The sequence below is a fragment of the Eubalaena glacialis genome, chromosome 6, assembly GCF_028564815.1.
Source record: "Eubalaena glacialis isolate mEubGla1 chromosome 6, mEubGla1.1.hap2.+ XY, whole genome shotgun sequence".
NCBI classification, from domain to species: domain Eukaryota; kingdom Metazoa; phylum Chordata; class Mammalia; order Artiodactyla; family Balaenidae; genus Eubalaena; species Eubalaena glacialis.
Genome location: NC_083721.1, coordinates 92441545 through 92464830, shown reverse-complemented (window position 1 = coordinate 92464830; position 23286 = coordinate 92441545). Strand labels below are relative to the sequence as shown.

Genomic DNA, 23286 nt, shown 5'->3' with positions numbered 1-23286 from the left:
TCTGACATGCTGCCCACTTACCAGTCACGGGACTGATGTTAATTAAGATGGACCCAGAAGGTCCTTGACGTGTAGCTCAGCATATAATATGACATCATTAGATTGTTAGGAAGATTAAATGAAGAATCTAGAAAGAAAATTTAGGCCAAAGTGAATAGTCTTGAAGTTTGTTTAAGCGCCATTATCATGGAAAAGCTTTTAAAAGGTAAACGTGCTTGGTGCTGTTTGAAGTCCTACATACAAGAACTAACAGAGACATCATTCCTATCCTTAAAAACACCCTAGCTTATTAACTGGACCATTAGTGCTATAATGTGTCTCTCACTGTGCCATTACAGCCTGTGCTTGACTTCAAAGAAGACATTATTTAGTGAGATAACCTTTCAATACATTAAAAAATATTACCTTAGTAAGAAAATAGGCAAAGCATTATCTTAGTCTTTTTTTTTTCGGACGTGAATTTAGGTTCCACTTTGCAAAATACTTTGAGAAAATGTACATCCAAAACAATTTGATTAAATTACATTCAAGTTATAGGACTCTTCTGTAAGAAAATTCTCATATACATAAATTCAGAGGAAGAATTAATAATACAATATTTCTGACTTGAGTTCCATGTACACACAATTCTTGATGATCAATCTGTGGCTTATTAGCTGACGGAATTTTTTCCATGGCACATGTTTAAAAATCTCCATCTTATTCTTCCAGGTGTATCTTCTCTAAAGACACACTACCACTACAGCAAGATAATAGAGGGAAATTTTTCAAGTCATAATTCTTTGTGTGATTAATAGTAAAAATAATTTTAATAATTTTTTTTAAGAAAAATAATAAGTCAGGAAGAGAATTGATTGAAATCTTTCATATTACCCATTCCAAATATGAGGAACTTTTCTGTAATTACAGTGGAATCTTTACCTAAAATTTAGATGTAACCATGTAAATATAAAGAAGTTCTTTCAACATAAAGATGAGAAAGATTTCTATTAAATTCATATCAGGATTATAAAATTCCGTATGTTATTTTGAAACACACTTTGGAGAGGAAACTTTTAGCTTATTTAAACAATCGCTCATGGACAAGTTTAGAATCAAAATCTTAGAAATGGTAATCCTTAGACATTGTATATAGGATGAGTTTAAGGCTGTAAATGAGGTGAAAAATTTCTCTGAGTCACTTCCCAATTAGAGGCAGAGTAAGGAGCAGATTTTGGTCTCTGGAATCCAGACCATTGTCCCTTTGTTGTGTCAGTATTTGCATTTCAACAACAGAAAATACACAGGAAGCCAGGAAAAGCTGGGAAGCTCTTCATATAGATAACTCATTTAATCTAACATCTATGTCAGAAGAACAAGGGTTAATTTTTTTTTTTCCATTTTTACTATCAGAAAACATCTAAAAGCTAAGTTAATCCAGAAATAATGCACTGGTTTTCTGCCTGTTCATCTAATCAGTCTCACAAAATAATGTGTTCTCATTACAATCTGGTAAGAAGAATTTTATTGTAAATTAATGGCTTCATACTTTCACAGCAACCAAAAAACAGACAAAACACATCTACATAGTTTATCTTCTATCTTTGCAAACTGTACGTTTTCTAAAACAAGAAACTTTGCAAATCATTCCAATGTTCACACCCTTCAAGTCTGAAATGGGAAACTTCTCGGGGGAATGCCTCTGAATAGGATTGCTTTGCTTATATTACATGTAATGTGCAGATGGCCAATTATTCAAGTTATGAATCTAGACTACTCTCCTTGAAGTAAAGAACAGACTAAATATTTTGTCTGTCTGTTAGTTTGTTTTTCTTATGATACAGTTTATAGTTTATTTCCAAATGTTCATGTTCTTAGAAGGCTTTAGGGAATGAAATAGTCTTGGAGTAGACAAATGACGAATACAAAAGAATAGAAATATTTAGAGTTACGTGGAATAGGGAATCAGTTCTCATGTAACTAATTATTCTTCTGAAATAAAATTAAGAAAACATTTGTCAGTATCTGAATATTACCACTGCCATTGTACATCTACATTTTGACTTAAAATGACAAATTTATAAATATAAATTCAGTGATGTAAAACCCTATGCCAAAGGAAGTCCTATTTTTTGAGTAGAAAGGATCATACTACAAAAATATCTTTAGAAAACATGTTGTTAATGATGACCACCATCTACCTGAAACATAGCAATGGACTTTGAAGTAATTACATCAATGTGTTTTAAAGCCATTAAAAAACAAATTATTTATAAAAATATATTCTCATAATTCTGTAAATAATAATTCAATTATAGGACACGCCAGATTTCAGCTAACAATATAATTAATTACTATGCTTATGTCCTGTATAATGATCAAAAGAAGCCTAGCACCTTGCTTAACTGCACATTAATCAAAACTTTTTAATATAATACAAACTCTTCTTTAATTAAATGTTTGCCAAGTTTAGAACAAATTCCAAGGCTGCATAACCACAGATATACAGATGACCAAGTGTATTTGTTTCAGGGGAGAGAATGATGGTAATTTATATTTTAGTTTCCTGTGCCCCAAATAATTTCACTTTACTGATATAAATCTTGAGTTTAAAAAAAAATAAAAATAAAAAAATAAATCTTGAGTTTATATGTCTAAACCTAAAGGAAAAATATTTTTAGTGATGGGAAAGCTTTTCTAGCTTTTTCTGAGCCTGTGTCATATCTGTGATCAGTACCTTTGAATAAACTAATTGGAAAGGTAGAGCTCAAATTAAATTAACAATTATTAATATAAATTAATCAATTATTATTAACAAAGACTTTTCTTATATACCACTTTTTAAAAATACAGTTGGACTCTACATAATTTGTATGCTCTTTTAAAGTCAGAATATACAGATACTGCTTTATAAATGAGTATGTTACTTTCTATTCTCTTTAATGTAAAACTAAATATGACTTTTTATAATGCATCAGCTGAAGCTAATTAAATTATTTTTATTAAAAGTTAATTAAATATTTAAATATTATGATATTTACTAGGGAACGTGGCAGGGTGCTTTAGCTTGAGAGAGGACCAAGGAAATGAGGAGACGAGACCATCTATGTCTTCATGTTTAGCATTTTGTGATTTTAAGTGTTATAAGGCATGAGTTTTAGGCTTATGATTAGACAAAACTGAGCTACTCACTTGAATACTGATGTGATCATTCATTCAAAAAATATTCACTGCGCCCTCCTTTTTACTATGAAGTATACTAAGCCGTGGCAATAGACCAGTGAATGAGCCCTCAAGATGTTTATACTATACTCTGGCCAGTGAGCAGAAAGTGAAAAGGAAATTAGAGCAGAGCCAGTTTACTAAGTGTATAAGCAAGGACTTACGTGGGGACACATAGGAGGACCAAGCTTCCCAGAGTAAGTGACATCTAAGAGTTGGGTAAACTGGCATTAGCCAGCTTTTAGACCTACAATTTGTGTTAGTTTGAGAGAAGGCAAGAAATATGATGTAAACTCATGAAACAGTAATTTTCATTTTAATTATGAGAATAGCTGTCAGTAATAAAAATCCTGTATCCTTAAAAATAATTATACATGTGTGTATGTGTATACATGTATGTTTGTGTATGTATGTATATATGTATACACATACAGAGCCTGGACAAGCTCTGAGAAGACTGCGTAGCACAAAGCATATTTAAATGTTATGTATTTCATTTTTAATAAAAATCAGAACAACACAGTGCTGAACTTGACTAGTTTGAAGGAAGATGGTGATATAACCAGCAGGTTATGAGACACTGAAATAATAAAGGATCAGCTGTATTTACAAGGATAACAAAATGACTAGCCAATTTAGTGTGCTGATCATTTCAGGGAAATAACTGTAAATTTAGTGAGCTAAGATAAAAGTGAAAAAACATCCACGCCGATTATTTAATGGTCTGATTTCTGTCAAAGTGGCAGTCCTCTGGAGAAAGTCAAATCAAATATCTGGGATAACATTGCTGATATCAGCTTGTTCATTTGATATTTGAGTCTTTTTCATAAAAGTGCAGCACAAAATGTATTTTTTAAATCTCTACTTTTTAAGCTCTTTGATTGCTTGGTTCTCTGGCAAATGGGAAGTATTTACACTTTAGGTTTGTCAGTCTCTTACTATAATGAATTAGAATAGCTGAAAATGTAGAAAAGAAATTCAAATCAGTTAGAGACTGTAATATTTATTCATGACTGAAATAAAGTGTTGTAAATGTAATTTTGATCTTTAAATCAACAAATTTATCTTTGAGAAAAGAGCAGAACCAAAAAGAAATGCTCTCAGTCCAATTTAAACTTGTTATTTAGTGATAGCTTATGCACAGATCTGTTACCCATTTTGAAGGAGACCCTCTGAAAAAACTGCTGATTTGGAGTTTATTAATATAGTCAAAGTCTCTGTCATCCATACTTTGGGGTAAGGTGAGCAAACATAGTCTATTATTCTTCATCCTCTTCATCCCACTTTTTATATCTTCTTTGCTATGAAAATTATATCAGTTATGCTACGGAAAAATATATAATGGTTTATGCCATTGCCCATCTAATGTGCACATGAGTCACCTGGGGATCTTGTTAGGCTACAGATTCTGATTCAGAAGGGCTGGAGTGGGGCCTGAGATTCTGCATTTCTAATGAGTCCTGCCCCTGCTGCTTGTCCAAGAACTACACACTGAGTAGGAAGGATTTGTAGGGTCTATGGTTACGTCACGTAGCACTGATCTTATGTTCACACACACACACACAGAGTCAGGTGCCGAGGGCTGAGTTACACACCTCAATTTGGAAATCGTGCTGTCCTCCCCAAAGGTGGCACATTCTCATCACTGAGCCATACAAGGCCCTTATTGTTTTATTTACCAGCACATTCTTTACCTTATCCCTCCTTTCAGTGCCTTAATTCTGAGGATCCCAGTGTCTAAGATTTCTGGTCTCTGAAGGTTTATCTTTCCTGATACTCTTTGGGTAATTGGCATTGCCTTATACACTAACATTTCAGTTGATTTTAAAAGAATTCCATCTCGCCACACAAAACATGCTGGCAGCTAACATGTTTTCTTTATATGCAGATGGGCTTGAAGTGGGCATCAATGATTTGAAAAAGCATAATGAAATCCTATTACATATGTACAATAAGAAACCATTTTACTTATTTTTAATCTCATTTCTTCTCAATTTCAGCCACTGTGGTTCAGGGTCTAGGCCTCTGAGCTAATGTATTATTTTTATTTCAGTCAATCGCATAATGAAGACCCTTCAGTGTTACCTTGGTTGTTCAGGTATAGTAGATGGGATGACAGTCTTCTCACAGTGAAATTATTTATAAGTTACTTTTCAAACAGTGAGTCAGTGATGGAGTCAATTTTGAGACTCTGTATATATATCCAGTTTGCTCTTTCTACTGTATGCATGTGGCATTGTACTGAGGATTGGATTATTGAATGGGATGGATCGATTTGGATCCTTATCTAGATTACAAAGTGTTCATAAAGTGAAGAGAGAACTAGCTATCTACTAAAATAAAACTTAGTGTCAGTCCTTATAAAGCCTACACTATGTACAAGCTATGATATAAATGCTATGATTTAAAAGTTAAAATGCTAAAATATAATGTCAAATATTTTCTGGATGGTACCGTTTGCATCAAGGTACATAATCGACCTGATTTTCAGCTCATATCTAATGGGTTCTTATAGTTTATAAATGCTTTAAAATATAACTGAATAAAAATGGTACATGTATTTGGTTTTATTCAAAGTCTCTTAGTCATGTAAGAAAATGAAATTCTATCAATTCTTCAATAAGTGAGTTTGTTTTAAATAACTTTTGTCTATTATTTAGTGTTTGCGTCCTGTAAAGTCCTGCTTTTAGAATCTGCTCTTAGAAGTGAACTGTTTGTCAAATTTCCATTAAGCTGAAGGTGAAAAATTAATGAACCACTTACTTCAGATATTTCAAAATGAATGCAAGTCTATTAGTCACGCAGTACAAAAAATCAAAGATTTTGGTATGTTCAATTACTGTTTAGGGTTCACTCACATTTAACTTTTAAATGCATTGTTTCAGATGCTTAATAGGGCATTCTGGAGAAAAAAAGAAAGAATGAAGTTATTGATTTTTTATTAGCTTTAAATATATCTCAAAGATAATTTTATTTATATACTTTTTTTTACCCACACAAAGGTAATTTTAGAGCAAAGTTAATTAGTGAGTTGATTGGGATGAATGGGTTTTGAAGGTTTTGAGAGTAGTTAGCTGGGGAGAAAGCACTAATGTACAGCAAGCATAGGATTAATAGAATTCTAATTTTTTTTCAGTTGTACCCCTGCTCCATTTTCTAGGCATTCAGAAAACTGGTAAGACAGAGACGTTAAACTATTTTTCAAGAAATTGTTAATCCATCTTCCCTCCCTCCCTCCCTCCCTCCCTCCCTTTCCTTTCTTTTCTTTTCTTTTTCTTTCTTTCTTTCTTCCTTCCTTTCTTTCTTTCTTTCTGTCTTTTCTCTTTCTTTCTTTCTCTTTCTTTCTTTCTTTCTTTCTTTCTTTCTTTCTTTCTTTCTTTCTTTCTTTCTTTCTTTCTTTCTTTCTTCTTTTCTTTCTTTCTTTCTTTCTTTTTCTTTCTTTCTTCCTTCCCTTCTTTCTTTCTTTTTCTTTTTCTCTTTTTTTCTTCCTTCCTTCCTGCCTCCCTCCCTCCCTCCCTCCCTCCCTCTCTCTCTCTTTCTTTCTTTCTTTTTTTCTTTCTTTCTTTCTTTCTTTTTCTTTCTTTCTTTCTTTCTTTCTTTTCTTTCTTTCTTCCATTAATTATGGAGCTCCTGTTATGATCCTGGCAATGTGCTGAGCATTGTTTGTAATGCAATGATGTAGAAGACTAGGTCCTTTTCTTTAAGGAGTTTAGAGGGGAAAACCAAAATGTTTTTACATAGCGATAATGTTAATTAGAAATGGCAAGCACTGAAAAAAAAAAGGTGCAGATATATCACATAGAGCTGAAGGTGTCAGAGAAAGTTTCTTGTGGAAAATGAGTTGGGCTTTAAAGGAAATGTATAGTTCAGACATGAGATACATGAGAAGAGCAAGTAAAGTGGAAGGAATGGCTTACATAAAAACATGGAGGTATAAATCACAGAATATGTAGAGGGATAGCTTAAGTTTTAGCATAAGATATATGGAGAGGAATGGTAGGAAATAATGTTGGAAATATAAGGTCTGAGACGGTGAAGGGCTTTGAATGGCAAGTTCAGTATCTGAACTGAGGAGTGGTGAAATCATGCAGCATTTTAAGACGTTTCATTTTGTGTTGGCAGCATGTTAACATCTAACATCCATGAAAACTGCAAAATAACAGACTGTACATTTCTCATAAATACTATCTCATTGTCCTGTGTACACTATAAATTTCAAAGGTAATGGCTGAGGGAGAAAATACATGCTGGGAGAACCAGAGTGAGACGGCTATATCACATAGGACCTCCCAGCTGGCGTGCTGAGTGAGGTATAATGTCTGTGCCTTGAGATATTAATCACCATGGCCCCAGGTGCAGCCTGGAGAAACAGCAACTCAGGACAGCAGTTTCCTTGTGGTCTGAAGGTCCCTTTCAGTTGACCTCAGCTGGCTGCACGGCTGCTAGAGTCTTCTATGTGAACCATGCAGGGCCCGATTCACGGCTGTGCAACCCGCACTCAAAAGGGCCCACACCTGATTCATTTCCCTGCTATTGCCGTGTTGAAATCCTTCCCACTTTTTGAACAAGAGACCCCACATTGTCATTTTGCTCTGGGTCTTGCAAATTATATAGGCAGTCTCGGTACTATGACACGAAAATGATTATGAACTACACTATGGTCAAATGAACTATGCTATGGTCAAAATGCACAGTTGTATATCCATATAAAAAGGGCTACTAAATTATGAGACCAGCTCTGTGTTTATACAACAAAACCGATCCTAAGCTTAAATCTCATTACTTTTTCTTCAAAGCCATGACTTCCATGACTGCCATAGGCCCAATCTAAATACCACATTTTAGCCTTGTGGTTTTCCTGATGATAAATTAAGGAAATGCTTCTGTAACATATTTTCTCATTTATAATCTTTCTCCTGGAGCCTGTATACCAGTATTGTAGAGTTCTGCACCCCATGCAGTTCTACCAAGTTAAATTCTGAGAAAACCTGTGGCAATTATTTTCCCTAATAAAGGTCTGAAAAATATAGCTCTGTATTCTCAAGCATTATTGGCTGCCTGATAGTCATTCCATTGTGTATTTCTTTTTCTGAGTCAGTATAAATATATAAACCGAATAAGCATATATTTTTTAGTTCTTTCCTTATGCAGAATTTATTCTCTCCAATCTCTTTACTCAGAGTACTTGTGTAATTTTTCTCTTGTGTTACCATAGTTGTTTCTCTCCTTATTTTCATTTAATTTTTATTTTTTCAAAGTTATAGATGAATATAAATAGATATTTCTATAAAGCTTCATTTATAAAAATGTGTCACCTTTTTTCTCCCATCCTTCCCTGTGTTTCTCTACCCTTTGTCTGTCCCAAAGGCAAGCACTTAATTGCTTTCAACATTTTTAGTTGTTGCCTACTTTTCATATTTACGTCTCTGCCTCCCAATAGTATGTTTAAGAGCTGAATACATTTTTCAATTGTATTCATTATATTGACTTACCACTATGAAAGATAAAGATTTAATTTTCCTTCATAAGTTTCCATGTACCTTCATCCCCGACGTTTGCCCTTTTCTCTTTTTTCCTAAAGAATAGTATCCATTTTTGTATTAAAAAGTCATTATTTATATTACTCTATGTGAATATTTTTCACAATGCACGATGATTGCATTTTTCTCGAGAAAATTTTTGCTCCCTTTGAAACTAATAGCTGTCTCATTTTATAGATTTCTCATTCTTCTGTATATCTCGAACCTCTTCAAATGCTAATTCTCTGATCTTACTGTGAATATGTTCTCAGAACATTAAGACGCATCTGGTATTCCCATGATTTTTGTTTTCCTGGAGACCCCCTTCCTGAGCTCCTCTTCTTATCCTCACTAGGTCTGCTGCTCATGTGCCTTTCTAGGTTTGGCCTTGGCTGAGAGCTCCTACTTAAGAATGGCAGCATAAGTTCATTTGAAGTTCTGTATGTAGTGAGATGTATTGACTGATAAGAGTCAATGTAGGATGTCTTGAGGGAGTTGTTTTTTTGGTAGACTTCCAGATTTTCAGTATTTTTTCTATATTCTCCATTGCCCTGGTCCTATTTACCACAAGTGAATTTTCTAGCACCCAACCTGGAAGGAAGGATTCTGGGCACCACAAGAGTAAGGCATCTGAAGGGTCTCAGCAATCATAACACCGTCCCATCTAAAGTACGAGTCACCCTTCCCTGTGTCTGGTGTCTCCCTGTTCAGTGTCCCACTTTCAGTCTCTGCTGGAGGGAGGGAGGACCGGTCACTGTTCATGTTGACTGGGTGAGTGAGGGTTCAGGAGGAGAGACCCCCCTCACAATCCAAATTTCATCAAACTCTCCTATTTCCAGCCCCTCCATTACCCCTATTTTAATAGGTAGCTGGTGTTACCAGTTCTCAAGAGTTTCTGGGTTCTGTGGTACAAACTGCATTGCTTTTCAGCTTCCCCCCTCTGCTGGCTTAGGTTTTGGTCTCCTTGGTCTGTCACATCAGTTGACACTTATTCATCTGCTTTCATGCTTCTATCGATAGAGAATCTTATCGCGAATGTGTCTCCTATTCTCTTGGCCCCTGTGGATTGATGCTTTTTATCTCTTTGTTGTCATTTCAGTGGAGAATGGAAGTAAATGCCTGTGTATGATCTGCCATCATTGACTAGGATACTTAATAGTATTTTGACTGAATTTTTATTATGAAGTATCTCAAATCATTTTTAATAAGTAGACAGAGTATAACCAAGGAATAAACAAACAAACAAGCTGAAATAAACTTACCGCTCATCATTTAAAGACTTATTACAGAAAAACCTGCTCTTCAAGTGTTTTTACTTCTGTTTACTTCTGTTTTAACTTCTGTTTACTAAGGATTCTCTTTCTTTCTCTTTTGAATACAGATGGAAGCTTTAGACAAAACCGATCAAACCTCACCTCTCTACTAGTGCAGCCCATCTCAGCATCTCTCGTTGCAAAACTCATCTCTTCGCCAAAAGATAGAATCACACACAGTGCCTGTAGCCCTCTAGAACTTCCAAATAATGGTAAAGTACTTAATGTCTTTCTGTGTGTCTTGTAGTTTTTATAAGGCCCATGATCATTATTAATCTCTTTGATTGGCATTTTTTGGATTATTCTTTTAAAAAAAAAATTTATTTTTGTTGAGGTGAACATTTATTTCTCTTCTCTGGCTCTTAAAAGGACATTTTCGAAAGTAATTTTGATAAAGACTGAGAGTTGACCAAGCTGAGAGATTAAAAAAAGAAGAAAAGCATTTTGAACTGTAACAAAGAAAAGCAGCTTTACAAATAAAGCATTTTGTACATTCATGAAAATCTTAACACAACTTCTCAGTTTAAGCTTCAGCAGTCTTGTTGCCTGCCAAGATTCAGTGGATAGCAGTGAGCTATCTGGCGTATGAAGTCTTTTAGTGGAAAGCATTAAAACCTAATTCCTGCCACTGACTAAAAAATCCCTCTGTCTTTATGCATCATTGCCCAAGAGATGCTTCTTGTACTGCAGTGCAGTTTGTCAAGCCTTGTTGGACCACATAGGATAAAACTCAACTCATCCAGCTACTGTGGTGGGGTGAAAATCCGGGGCTGTGTCTTATTTCTACCTCCGGCCTCAGCATTAGACCTCTAAAGAAGAGACTCTCTTTACATATTGTTAAATTTGTATCAAGTCGCTCTGCAAGTCAACTTGAGGGCTCTGTTTTTGTGTCCAGACCCAGAGGCTCAACTACCATGTTTTATCTCATCTGTTTTCTCCTGACAACAAAAGCATAAAAAATATGTTTTGAAAAAGCCTAAAAAAAAACGCACCAAAAAAACACCTGAGTACATTCAGAATTGCCCTTTGTTAGAGACATAGGCTTTTCAAAGTTCTGTAGCTTGAGAGCCTCAACTGATTATTGATTGAACATAGCGGGAACTATAGAAAACAGGGTTAAGCCTATGTCCTCAAAGCAGGAAAGAAGAAGCTCTTGAGGAGCTTTTTGTTTTGCTTAGTTTTTTCTGTCTTCTATTCCTGAGCCCCGCAATTTGATAATGAGCTCTATTTGTTAAAATATATAAATAACACTATAATAATAGTTTACTTGTAAGAAAAGCACTGGACATTGAAAAGACCAGATTTAAGTCCAGAATTAATTAACTGATTGATTTATTCAATAAACATTTACAGCCCCTAATATGTTCAGCCACTGTCCTGCCCTCAGTGACAGTCTATGTCAGCTCCATGACTGCTCATATGTCACCCCCCCACGGGAAGCTTTCTGTGTCTGCGTCTACAGAAGGATATCTCACCTTCTAGTATCTTACGTTGTTCTGAGAATCAAATTAGGATGTTTAAGTGAGTACTTTTCTATACTGTAAAATGTTATGTTAGCAAGTATCTTCCTTATCAAATAACTAGATCAATTTCCCCCAAATATGTTAAATGTCTGCATAATAAGGGCACAACTAAGCAAAATGGCATTCTCCAGCTATATCTCTCTCTGCACTAAGTTAGCAACATGTGTGAAGTTTAGAGGAAAAATTGAGATATATTCTGAAACCTGTTTGTAACTCCAGTGTTAAAGAAACAACAAGCTAGGCCTGCTTTCTAAGCAGTCATGCCATATCAAGTTTTCCTCATGGGTGTGGTGATTATTATTGGTTTTAGAAATTTTCAGACAGAGATACATTTCAATCAAGATATTTCACACTGTTGAACCAGAGTCTGGCTCGGCACAGAATAGGAAGGAGGTTTGCTTGGTTTGTGCAGAGGCTGAGCCACAGGAGAAAGCAAAGCCAATGTGATTTATTGGATGAAAGCACTGGACAATTACCAACAACTTGTTCCTCTGCTGCCTCAGACAACCTAAACTGTGTGGATGAAAGGCTCTTGGTGCTCCAGCCAGGCATCAGGGCTGTGCCTCTGAGGTGGGAGAGCCAACTTCAGGACACTGGTCCACAGGAGACCTCCCAGCTCCACGTAATACCAAACGGTGAAAATCTCTCAGAGATCTCCATCTCAACATCAAGACCCAGCTTCACTCAACGACCAGCAAGCTACAGTGCTGGACACCCTATGCCAAACAACTAGCAAGACAGGAACACAGCCCCATCCATTAGCAGAGAGGCTGCCTAAAATCATAATAAGGCCACAGACACCCCAAAACACACCACCAGATGTGGATGTGCCCACCAGAAAGATAAGATCCAGCCTCATCCACCAGAACACAGGCACTAGTCTCCTCCACCAGGAAGCCTACACAACCCACTGAACCAACCTTAGCCACTGGGGACAGATACCAAAACAACAGGAACTACGAACCTGCAGCCTGTGAAAAGGAGAACCCAAACACAGTAAGATAAGCAAAATGAGAAGACAGAAAAACACACAGCAGATGAAAGAGCAGGGTCAAAACACACCAGACCTAACAAATGAAGAGGAAATAGGTAGTCTACCTGAAAAAGAATTCAGAATAATGATAGTAAGGATGATGCAAAATCTTGGAAATAGAATAGACAAAATGCAAGAAACATTTAACAAGGACGTAGAAGAAATAAAGAGGAACCAAGCAACGATGAAAAACACAATAAATGAAATTAAAAATACTCTAGAAGGGATCAATAACAGAATAACTGAGGCAGAAGAACGGATAAGTGACCTGGAAGATAAAATGGTGGAAATAACTACTGCAGAGCAGAATAAAGAAAAAAGAATGAAAAGAACTGAGGACAGTCTCAGAGACCGCTGGGACAACATTAAACGCACCAACATTCGAATTATAGGGGTCCCAGAAGAAGAGAAAAAGAAAGGGACTGAGAAAATATTTGAAGAGATTATAGTTGAAAACTTCCCTAATATGGGAAAGGAAATAGTTAATCAAGTCCTGGAAGCACAGAGAGTCCCATACAGGATAAATCCAAGGAGAAACACGCCGAGACACATATTTATCAAACTATCAAAAATTAAATATAAAGAAAACATATTTAAAGCAGCAAGGGAAAAACAACAAATAACACACAAGGGAATCCCCATAAGGTTAACAGCTGATCTTTCAGCAGAAACTCTGCAAGCCAGAAGGGAGTGGCAGGATATACTTAAAGTGATGAAGGAAAAAAACCTACAACCAAGATTACTCTACCCAGCAAGGATCTCATTCAGATTTCATGGAGAAATTAAAACCTTTACAGACAAGCAAAAGCTGAGAGAGTTCAGCACCACCAAACCAGCTTTACAACAAATGCTAAAGGAACTTCTCTAGGCAAGAAACACAAGAGAAGGAAAACACCTACAATAACAAACCCAAAACATTTAAGAAAATGGGAATAGGAACATACATATCGATAATTACCTTAAATGTAAATGGATTAAATGCTCCCACCAAAAGACACAGACTGGCTGAATGGATACAAAAACAAGACCCATATATATGCTGTCTACAAGAGACCCACTTCAGACCTAGAGACACATACAGACTGAAAGTGAGGGGATGGAAAAAGATATTCCATGCAAATGGAAATGAAAAGATAGCTGGAGTAGCAATTCTCATATCAGACAAAATAGACTTTAAAATAAAGACTATTACAAGAGACAAAGAAGGACACTATATAATGATCAAGGGATCGATCCAAGAGGAAGGTATAACAATTGTAAATATTTATCCACCCAACATAGGAGCACCTCAATACATAAGGCAAATACTAACAGCCATAAAAGGGGAAATCGACAGCAACACAATCATAGTAGGGGACTTTAACACCCCACTTTCACCAATGGACAGATCATCCAAAATGAAAATAAATAAGGAAACACAAGCTTTAAATGATACATTAAACAAGATGGACTTAATTGATATTTATAGGACATTCCACCCAAAAACAACAGAATACACATTTTTCTCAAGTGCTCATGGAACATTCTCCAGGATAGATCATATCTTGGGTCACAAATCAAGCCTTGGTAAATTTAACAAAATTGAAATCGTATCAAGTATCTTTTCCGACCACAGCGCTATGAGACTAGATATCAATTACAGGAAAAGATCTGTAAAAAATACAAACACAAGGAGGCTACACAATACACTACTTAATAACGAAGTGATCACTGAAGAAATCAAAGGGGAAATCAAAAAATACCTAGAAACAAATGACAATGGAGACACGACGACCCAAAACCTATGGGATGCAGCAAAAGCAGTGCTAAGAGGGACGTTTATAGCAATACAAGCCTACCTCAAGAAACAGGAAACATCTCGAATAAACAACCTAACCTTGCAACTAAAGCAATTAGAGAAAGAAGAACAAAAAACCCCAAAGCTAGCAGAAGGAAAGAAATCATAAAGATCAGAGCAGAAATTAATGAAAAAGAAATGAAGGAGACAATAGCAAAGATCAATAAAACTAAAAGCTGGTTCTTTGAGAAGATAAACAAAAGTGATAAACCATTAGCCAGACTCATCAAGAGAAAAAGGGAGAAGACTCAAATCAATAGAATTAGAAATGAAAAAGGAGAAATAACCACTGACACTGCAGAAATACAAACGATCATGAGAGATTACTACAAGCAACTCTATGCCAATAAAATGGACAACCTGGAAGAAATGGACAGATTCTTAGAAATGCACAACCTGCCAAGACTGAACCAGGAAGAAATGGAAAATATGAACAGACCAATCACAAGCACTGAAATTGAAACTGTGATTAAAAATCTTCCAACACACAAAAGCCCAGGACCAGATGGCTTCACAGGCGAATTCTATCAAACATTTAGAGAAGAGCTAACACCTATCCTTCTCAAACTCTTCCAAAATATAGCAGAGGGAGGAACACTCCCAAATTCATTCTAGGAGGCCACCATCACCCTGATACCAAAACCAGACAAAGATGTCACAAAGAAAGAAAACTACAGGCCAATATCACTGATGAACATAGATGCAAAAATTGTCAACAAAATACTAGCAATCAGAATCCAACAGCACATTAAAAGGATTATACACCATGATCAAGTGGGGTTTATTCCAGGAATGCAAGGATTCTTCAATATACGCAAATCAATCAACGTGATACATCATATTAACAAATTGAAGGCGAAAAACCATATGATCATCTCAATAGATGCAGAGAAAGCTTTCGACAAAATTCAACACCCATTTATGATAAAAGCCCTGCAGAAAGTAGGCATAGAGGGAACTTTCCTCAACATAATAAAGGCCATATATGACAAACCCACAGCCAACACTGTCCTCAATGGTGAAAAACTGAAACCATATCCACTAGGATCAGGAACAAGACAAGGTTGCCCACTCTCACCACTATTATTCAACATAGTTTTGGAAGTGTTAGCCACAGCAATCAGAGAAGAAAAAGAAATAAAAGGAATCCAAATCGGAAAAGAAGAAATAAAGCTGTCACTGTTTGCAGATGACATGATACTATACATAGAGAATCCAAAAGATGCTACCAGAAAACTACTAGAGCTAATCAATGAATTTGGTAAAGTAGCAGGATACAAAATTAATGCACGGAAATCTCTTGCATTCCTATACACTAATGATGAAAAATCTGAAAGTGAAATTAAGAAAACACTCCCATTTACCATTGCAAAAAAAGAATAAAATATCTAGGAATAAACCTACCTAAGGAGACAAAAGACCTGTATGCAGAAAATTATAGGACACTGATGAAAGAAATTAAAGATGATACAAATAGATGGATAGATATACCATGTTCTTGGATTGGAAGAATCAACATTGTGAAAATGAATCTGCTACCCAAAGCAATCTACAGATTCAATGCAATCCCTATCAAACTACCACTGGCATTTTTCACAGAACTAGAACAAAAAATTTCACAATGTGTATGGAAACACAAAAGACCCCGAATAGCCAAAGCAATCTTGAGAACGAGAAATGGAGCTGGAGGAATCAGGCTCCCTGACTTCAGACTATATTACAAAGCTACAGTAATCAAGACAGTTTGGTACTGGCACCAAAACAGAAATATAGATCAATGGAACAGGATAGAAAGCTCAGAGATAAGCCCACGCACATATGGTCACCTTATCTTTGATAAAGGAGGCAAGCATATACAGTGGAGAAAAGACAGCCTCTTCAATAAGTGGTGCTGGGAAAATTGGACAGGTACATGTAAAAGTATGAAATTAGAACACTCCCTGACACCATACACAAAACTAAACTCAAAATGGATTAAAGACCTAAGTGTAAGGCCAGACACTATCAAACTCTTAGAGGAAAACATAGGCAGAACACTCTATGACATAAATCACAGCAAGATCCTTTTTGACCCAGCTCCTAGAGAAATGGAAATAAAAACACAAATAAACAAATGGGACCTAATGAAACTTAAAAGCTTTTGCACAACAAAGGAAACCATAAACAAGACCAAAAGACAACCCTCAGAATGAGAGAAAATATTTACAAATGAAGCAACTGACAAAGGATTAATCTCCAAGATTTACAAGCAGCTCATGCAGCTCAATAACAAAAAAACAAACAACCCAATCCAAAAATGGGCAGAAGACCTAAATAGACATTTCTCCAAAGAAGATATACAGATTGCCAACAGACACATGAAAGAATGCTCAACATCATTAATCATTAGAGAAATGCAAATCAAAACTACAATGAGATATCATCTCACACCAGTCAGAATGGCCATCATCAAAAAATCTAGAAACAATAAATGCTGGAGAGGGTGTGGAGAAAAGGGAACACTCTTGCACTGTTGGTGGGAATGTAAATTGATACAGCCACTATGGAGAACAGTATGGAGGTGCCTTAAAAAACTAAAAATAGAACTACCATACGACCCAGCAATCCCACTACTGGGCATATACCCTGAGAAAACCATAATTCAAAAAGAGTCATGTACCAAAATGTTCATTGCAGCTCTATTTACAATAGCCAGGACATGGAAGCAACCTAAGTGTCCATCGACAGATAAATGGATAAAGAAGATGTGGCACATATATACAATGGAATATTACTCAGCCATAAAAAGAAATGAAATGGAGATATTTGTAGTGAGGTGGATGGAGTTAGAGTCTGTCATACAGAGTGAAGTAAGTCAGAAAGAGAAAACAAATACAGTATGCTAACACATATATATAGAATCTAAGGGAAAAAAAAGGTCATGAAGAACCTAGTGGCAAGACGGGAATAAAGACATAGACCTACTAGAGAATGGACTTGAGGATATGGGGAGGGGGAGGGGTAAGATGTGACAGGGTGAGAGAGTGGCATAGACATATATACACTACCAAATGTAAGATAGATAGCTAGTGGGAGGCAGCCGCATATCGCAGGGGGATCGGCTCCGTGCTTTGTGACCGCCTGGAGAGGTGGGATGGGGAGGGTGGGAGGGAGGGAGATGAAGGAGGGAGGAGATATGGGAACGTATGTGTATGTATAGCTGTTTCACTTTGTTGTGGAGCAGAAACTAACACACCATTGTAAGGCAATTATACTCCAATAAAGATGTCTAAAAAAAAAAAGATATTTCACATTGTAATGGATCCTACTTTCATCATTTTTTTACTATGGAATATTACCTTTTGATTTCCCAAATACCGACTGAGCAGTCTCAGTGAGTTATTACATTTAAACTGATCTTAAATGTAGGATAAATGACCCTTTACCCCAATGTTTCAGACAACAGTACTCATGATACATCCAAGATAATTAACTTTTAAGTTTTCTAAGAAACACATAAATACATTAGTTGCTCACTATGATCTGTATCGGGATGGGACATGAAAAGGATACAGAATGATGTGCTATGTTTTTGAGCAATAAGAACAACACTTGTAGTTTATGGATTAAAAAAAGTAATGTAAAGCTTATTATAATTACATCTGACCTGAATTTTATAAGTATAGTCTTGAGTTTTAATGTAGGAAAATCTTCACTCAAAAGTTTGGATAGGAGTGCATTAAAAATATGTGTGCAAATCAACTAATTATTTATCTTACTCGTTTAACCCTTTATATATACTTAAACAGAATTCTCTAGAGTCCAGACAGCAACGTGGTGGAGTTTGCCTGCCATGCTTTCTTTTTCAGCATCCATTTGCCCCTTCCCCTTTTTGAACTGTTGCCAACATTTCCTAGCAATACAGTATGAGTAGGTTTGACCATATCTTAAGCTGTAGAAGTAGATCCTGATTGGCTCAAGTCTATCAGCATAGCACATCAACCATGGGATGATGGTTGGTTCAAGGATGATGTAAGTTTGGCCAAACAGAGACATGACTCAACTTCTGGACTTTGAATAATGGCTAACTTTAACAGTAGAGCTGAACAAGAAAGCATATAGCCCTGGGATCTTTCAATAGCCTTTCTGGGACCTTGAGAGTATAATACCTGAAAATGGAACCAACACAAGGAAGGGGTAGGTGAATAATGTGGAGAGAGAGAGTGTGAGAGAGAGACTGACTCTTGTCCACATCATTTGATGCCTAAATAAAACCTTGTCTAAAAGCCAAATCTACTGAATTAGCCATATATATGAGTCAGTACATTTCCTTTCTTTTTTTTTGGTCAACTTATGTTCGATTTTCAGTTACTTGCAAACAAAAGCTACACAACTGATACTGTAAAACCACACTAAACAAAATAATTAAATATCTATATGCATGAAATAGACTCAGCTAAGTGAAGTGAAGAGGATGGTATTTGTAGGGCTAGTCCTGGAAGAGCTAAGAAAATTGTATGAGGAATAGAAAAGGAAGCAGGAGAAAAGTTTCTTGCCCCAATATATACAGATTTGTTGCATTGATTAGATAATTAGATATTGACACCATTTAATTTTCCATGACTTTTGTAGGTCTTACCCATTGATTATATATTGTCAATCTTTGTCCTTGAGAGTCAATCAATACATGGAAATGTGAATTTTCAGATATCAATCTGAGCTTGTTGTTAAAAACCATGACTATAGTGAAAAAAATGAGATGAGAAAGTATAAAATCTGTTAATGTAATTTAGGGTGAAAAACATTAATGAATTGTGCTTAAAGAAATATTTTAATATGTTTGAATTACTTTTGATAAAGAGAAAAAAATGACTTACTATGATCCATAAAATTTAGTGTCATTAGTGATAAGTTTTCACATAAGTAAATTTGGATTGTATATCTTCAAATGGATATATATATATATACATAGCTATATATAACTACTATTTCCCTATTCACAATTATATATGTTCTTTGTTCAAAATTATTTTTATCAGAGTAATATAATGTTCTCTGATAATTTTTATAATTTTCACATATTTCAAATGAATTTTGAAGATCTATATTTCTAATTTGTTAACAGCCACTTGAAAGTATGCATTATTTTCATTTTTTGAACAGAAATGTAAAAAGAAGTATTGAACATATTATCTACAAAGTGTGGTTATTCTAAAAATTTTTTGGCAAATAATACATATTAGCTTTTAAGGAAATATCCACTAACAAGAAATGTTAGTACAGGTTAAGTTCAGCATTGCTTTTTGTTACATATGAGACTAACCAACCTTTTCAGAGTAGCCTCAGTGTTGCTGTATGTGAAAAGATCCAGGAGTACATTGTGCTATTCTGGTAAAAGAATGTCTTGAGATATACGTGTGTGTGTGTGTGTCTTAAGTAGATAATGGAGTGGTATGGATGTGATATGGTGTGGCTTGGCTTTTAGAGGCTTTGTAAAAGAGAATTCCCCAGTAGATTTTTTTAAAAGTCAGAGAATTGAACACTTGTTTTAGAGCAGGGTGGGCTTTAATAACTTCTAGCCATCAACATGGAGGGAAATATCCAGAAGAACACGAGGAAAAATGTAATGTACTCAGATAACTTCTATATAGCATTCATGTATATATGATGGCCACTCTTTTTAAAAAAAAAATTCAGTGAGCTAGACTACTGTAGGAAAGACTGATAGGTCTTGTGACAGATGCAAGCTATATGTTAGGAATCACTAAATGGCACTGATGACACCCCAATTTTATGGCTCTTCAAGCCGCCAGTTGCACAGTGAACCTAGGAGTCTGAGCAGGAAGCCAATAACAGAGTAATCCGTAGAACTAAAGATCAGCCTTCATGAGCTGCCAGTCTGCAGTCCTCAGACAAAAGGGAAAAAAAGCTTCAGAAATCACTTTGAAGGTCTGTTCATCAAGGGTCTTAAACAGAGTGAACGCAGGTGGGAAACCTATTATCCAAAGTCCACAGAAAGTACAGTCAATTCTCTGTTTCCCGGGGAGTACAGGTTGGGTTTACGGAGGGTGACACAGATGTCATTCACCAGAACTTCTAAGGTTTCCAGTTTTCTGTCTTGACGGTTTTGATTTTAGGAAATGATTCAGCTTAGATCCAGTCTAGAGTTTTGTTTGTTTGTTTGCTGGAAGACCTAGAGACAATCTGAAATACACACTCTGAAGCAAAATTACTTTAACAAGTATTTTCCAATTTTTAATGTTTCTCAGCAATTTTTTACAGTTTCTTACATTCTTATCACATCGTTTCTTAAGTACCTGTACTCTTTCCGAATTATAGAATCTCCAACTAAATTTTGTAGTTTATGTATAAATCCATCAGAGTATACCCTATCTTTATATTTTGAGGATCATTTTTTCATAATCCTTTTTTCATAATGGGTGACCATTGTCATTTACTATCCTAGAAACTGCCAGAGATTCCTGAATGCCTTTCTGGTTCTATATCTTGCTATTCCCTTCATGTAGCCACAATTTCTTCCTATTATTCTGTTTAGTATTATCCAAATATGTCTTGCAAGTTGTAAAACCCCAGTATACTCTAAAGCTCTGTGCAAGTGCCATCTCCTCCATAAAGAGCCCTTTGGAGTTCTACTCCAGTTGGAAGTACCCTGACTCTCTGCTATGCTTTAGGCAGTTATATGCTATTTGGTATTGGGATATCATAGTCTTCTGAGGAAGAGATAAACAACTTGGATTTTTGTTAGAATGTATTGTTTCCACTTTATTTCTGTATGATTTCAATTCTTTCAGGTTTTCTTTATAGCCCAGGATTTGATTAGTGTCCCATGAGAATTTAAAAAGAATGTGTACTGTGTAGTTGTCAGGTGTAGAGTTTTATATGTATCCATTCAGACCAAGTACCTTAGGTCATTCAAATATTCTGTATCTTATTTTTAGTGCTAAAATCTCCTACTATAAGTATCTATTTGTTTATTTTATCTTGTAGTTCTATCAATTTTTGATTTATATATTTTGAGGTCATTTCTTAGATGTTTATAAATTCAAATATATCAAATCTTCCTGGTTAGTTGAAACACTTATCAGATGAAGTGATCTTTATGTCTATAATGCATGTCTTAAATTTGATTTGACCTGATTCTAATTTAACTACATTAGCTTTTTCTTTTTCTTTTTTTTTTTTGGTTAGTGTATTTATGCTATATCTTTTTTTTTTTACTTTCAACCTTTCTGTATCTTTATATTTTAACATGTCTTCTTGATAACAAATAATTTTTATTTTACCTACAATCTGATCATCTTTTAACTGGAGCATCTAATCCATTTAATGTGATTACTAATGTATTTATGCTTATATTTTTCACCCTGATTTGAGTTTCTTCTTTGTACCATATATTATGTTTTCCTCTTATTTTATATCTTTCAGTTTTAGATTTTTTTGTCATTAGGTTTTTCCTCTATTATTTTAGAAGTTATAAATACTTTTTGTATTCTTTTAGAGTTACCCTAGAATTATAGCTTCTTAGGTATCCCCTCTCCTGCTCTGCCCCATGGTAGGTCCCTTGGAAGGGAGTGGGGAGAGCTGTCCTTTAGGATTCCTACTTTATGGAGGAAAAGTCTCTTTTTATGGAACTACTTTCTTCTCTCCAACTTGGACAGGCTCAGGGCTTTTTCATTTGACCTTTGTATCTCACGAGGCTATCAAGATTAAAAAGTTCTCCAGGTTTTGTAAATTCCCTCAGGTTGAAAAGCAGTTTTATTACTTTATTTATCTGTTTTCCCATCACAACCTATATTTTGATCTAGTAATTCCTTACTTTCTTGCTAGATCTTAGATGCCATTAACAGATTTGTTAAGCATTTTATTCAGCATTTTTAATTATGTTCAGTGGGAGTGTTGGTCTGAATATCCTAGCCCACCATATTCCTAGAAAAGGCACCCTTCTCCTCCTCTCCATTCTTTTATTTCCTGGCAACACATATGGATGACTCAGTGAATATACCCAGATTGGTCAACATATAAATCAGGTTGCCATCAGGAAATCAATGATATGCTAAAACTGTGCAATCCAAGGAAATTTAATCAGGGAGATTGTGGAAAAGTGTCGATCTGAAAAGGGAAATAGAAAAGGGTGGCTAGTAATTGTTACTCCCGCTAAACTTGAAGGAGTAAGAAGAGAAAGTAGTTACAGGAAATGGCAAGTCCTTGAGCGGCAGGAGAGGATAGTCTGTTGGACCTATGGCTTTCAGATAAGGAATGCAGTCACTGCCAGCAAGTGACCAGCCAGAAAGGGTGATGGAAAATTAATAACCTTTCTCTTATCCAATTTGCTGATCACTTGTTGATGCCTTCCATTCACTAAAATCAACTTGAAGCCAAGTGTAAAGGAGCCAGGTATATGTACTCCACAGAAGTGAGACTCTTGGGGCAGAGAGCTGGGTAAAGGGTGAAGATAGATCTGAATGGACAAATGGAAAATATGCAGCACAGATAGTGTTACAGATGGTTAGTCTGCTGACTAATTGGATGATTTGTGATATTTAGACTGGGTAGAAAGATGTATAAAAATGTATTAATTTTCACTCTTTTTTTTTCTTTTTTTTTTATACAGCAGGTTTTTATTAGTTATCCATTTTATACATATTAGTGTATACATGTCAATCCCAATCTACTAATTCATCACACCACCACCACCCACCCCCCACCGCTTTCCCCCTTTCATGTCCATACATTTGTTCTCTACATCTGAGTCTCAATTTCTGCCCTGCAAACCAGTTCATCTATACCATTTTTCTAGGTTCCACATATATGCGTTAATGTACGATATTTGTTTTTCTCTTTCTGACTTACTTCACTCTGT

General features: G+C 35.6%; 1 protein-coding gene and 1 pseudogene across 5 annotated transcripts in view; one reads left to right on the top strand and one right to left on the bottom strand.

Annotated features, from left to right (window-relative positions):
* LOC133093777 (leptin receptor gene-related protein-like) overlaps positions 1-9482 on the bottom strand; it is a 60829-nt pseudogene extending 51347 nt beyond the window's left edge.
* The window catches only part of NAALADL2 (N-acetylated alpha-linked acidic dipeptidase like 2), a 1520504-nt gene that overhangs the window by 1067458 nt on the left and 429760 nt on the right, over positions 1-23286 (top strand). For all 5 annotated transcript variants that reach the window (XM_061193412.1, XM_061193413.1, XM_061193411.1 and 2 more), the window contains one exon: positions 10102-10245. In XM_061193412.1, coding sequence (XP_061049395.1) covers positions 10102-10245 — 144 coding nt within the window. The remainder of the gene's footprint in view (positions 1-10101; positions 10246-23286) is intronic.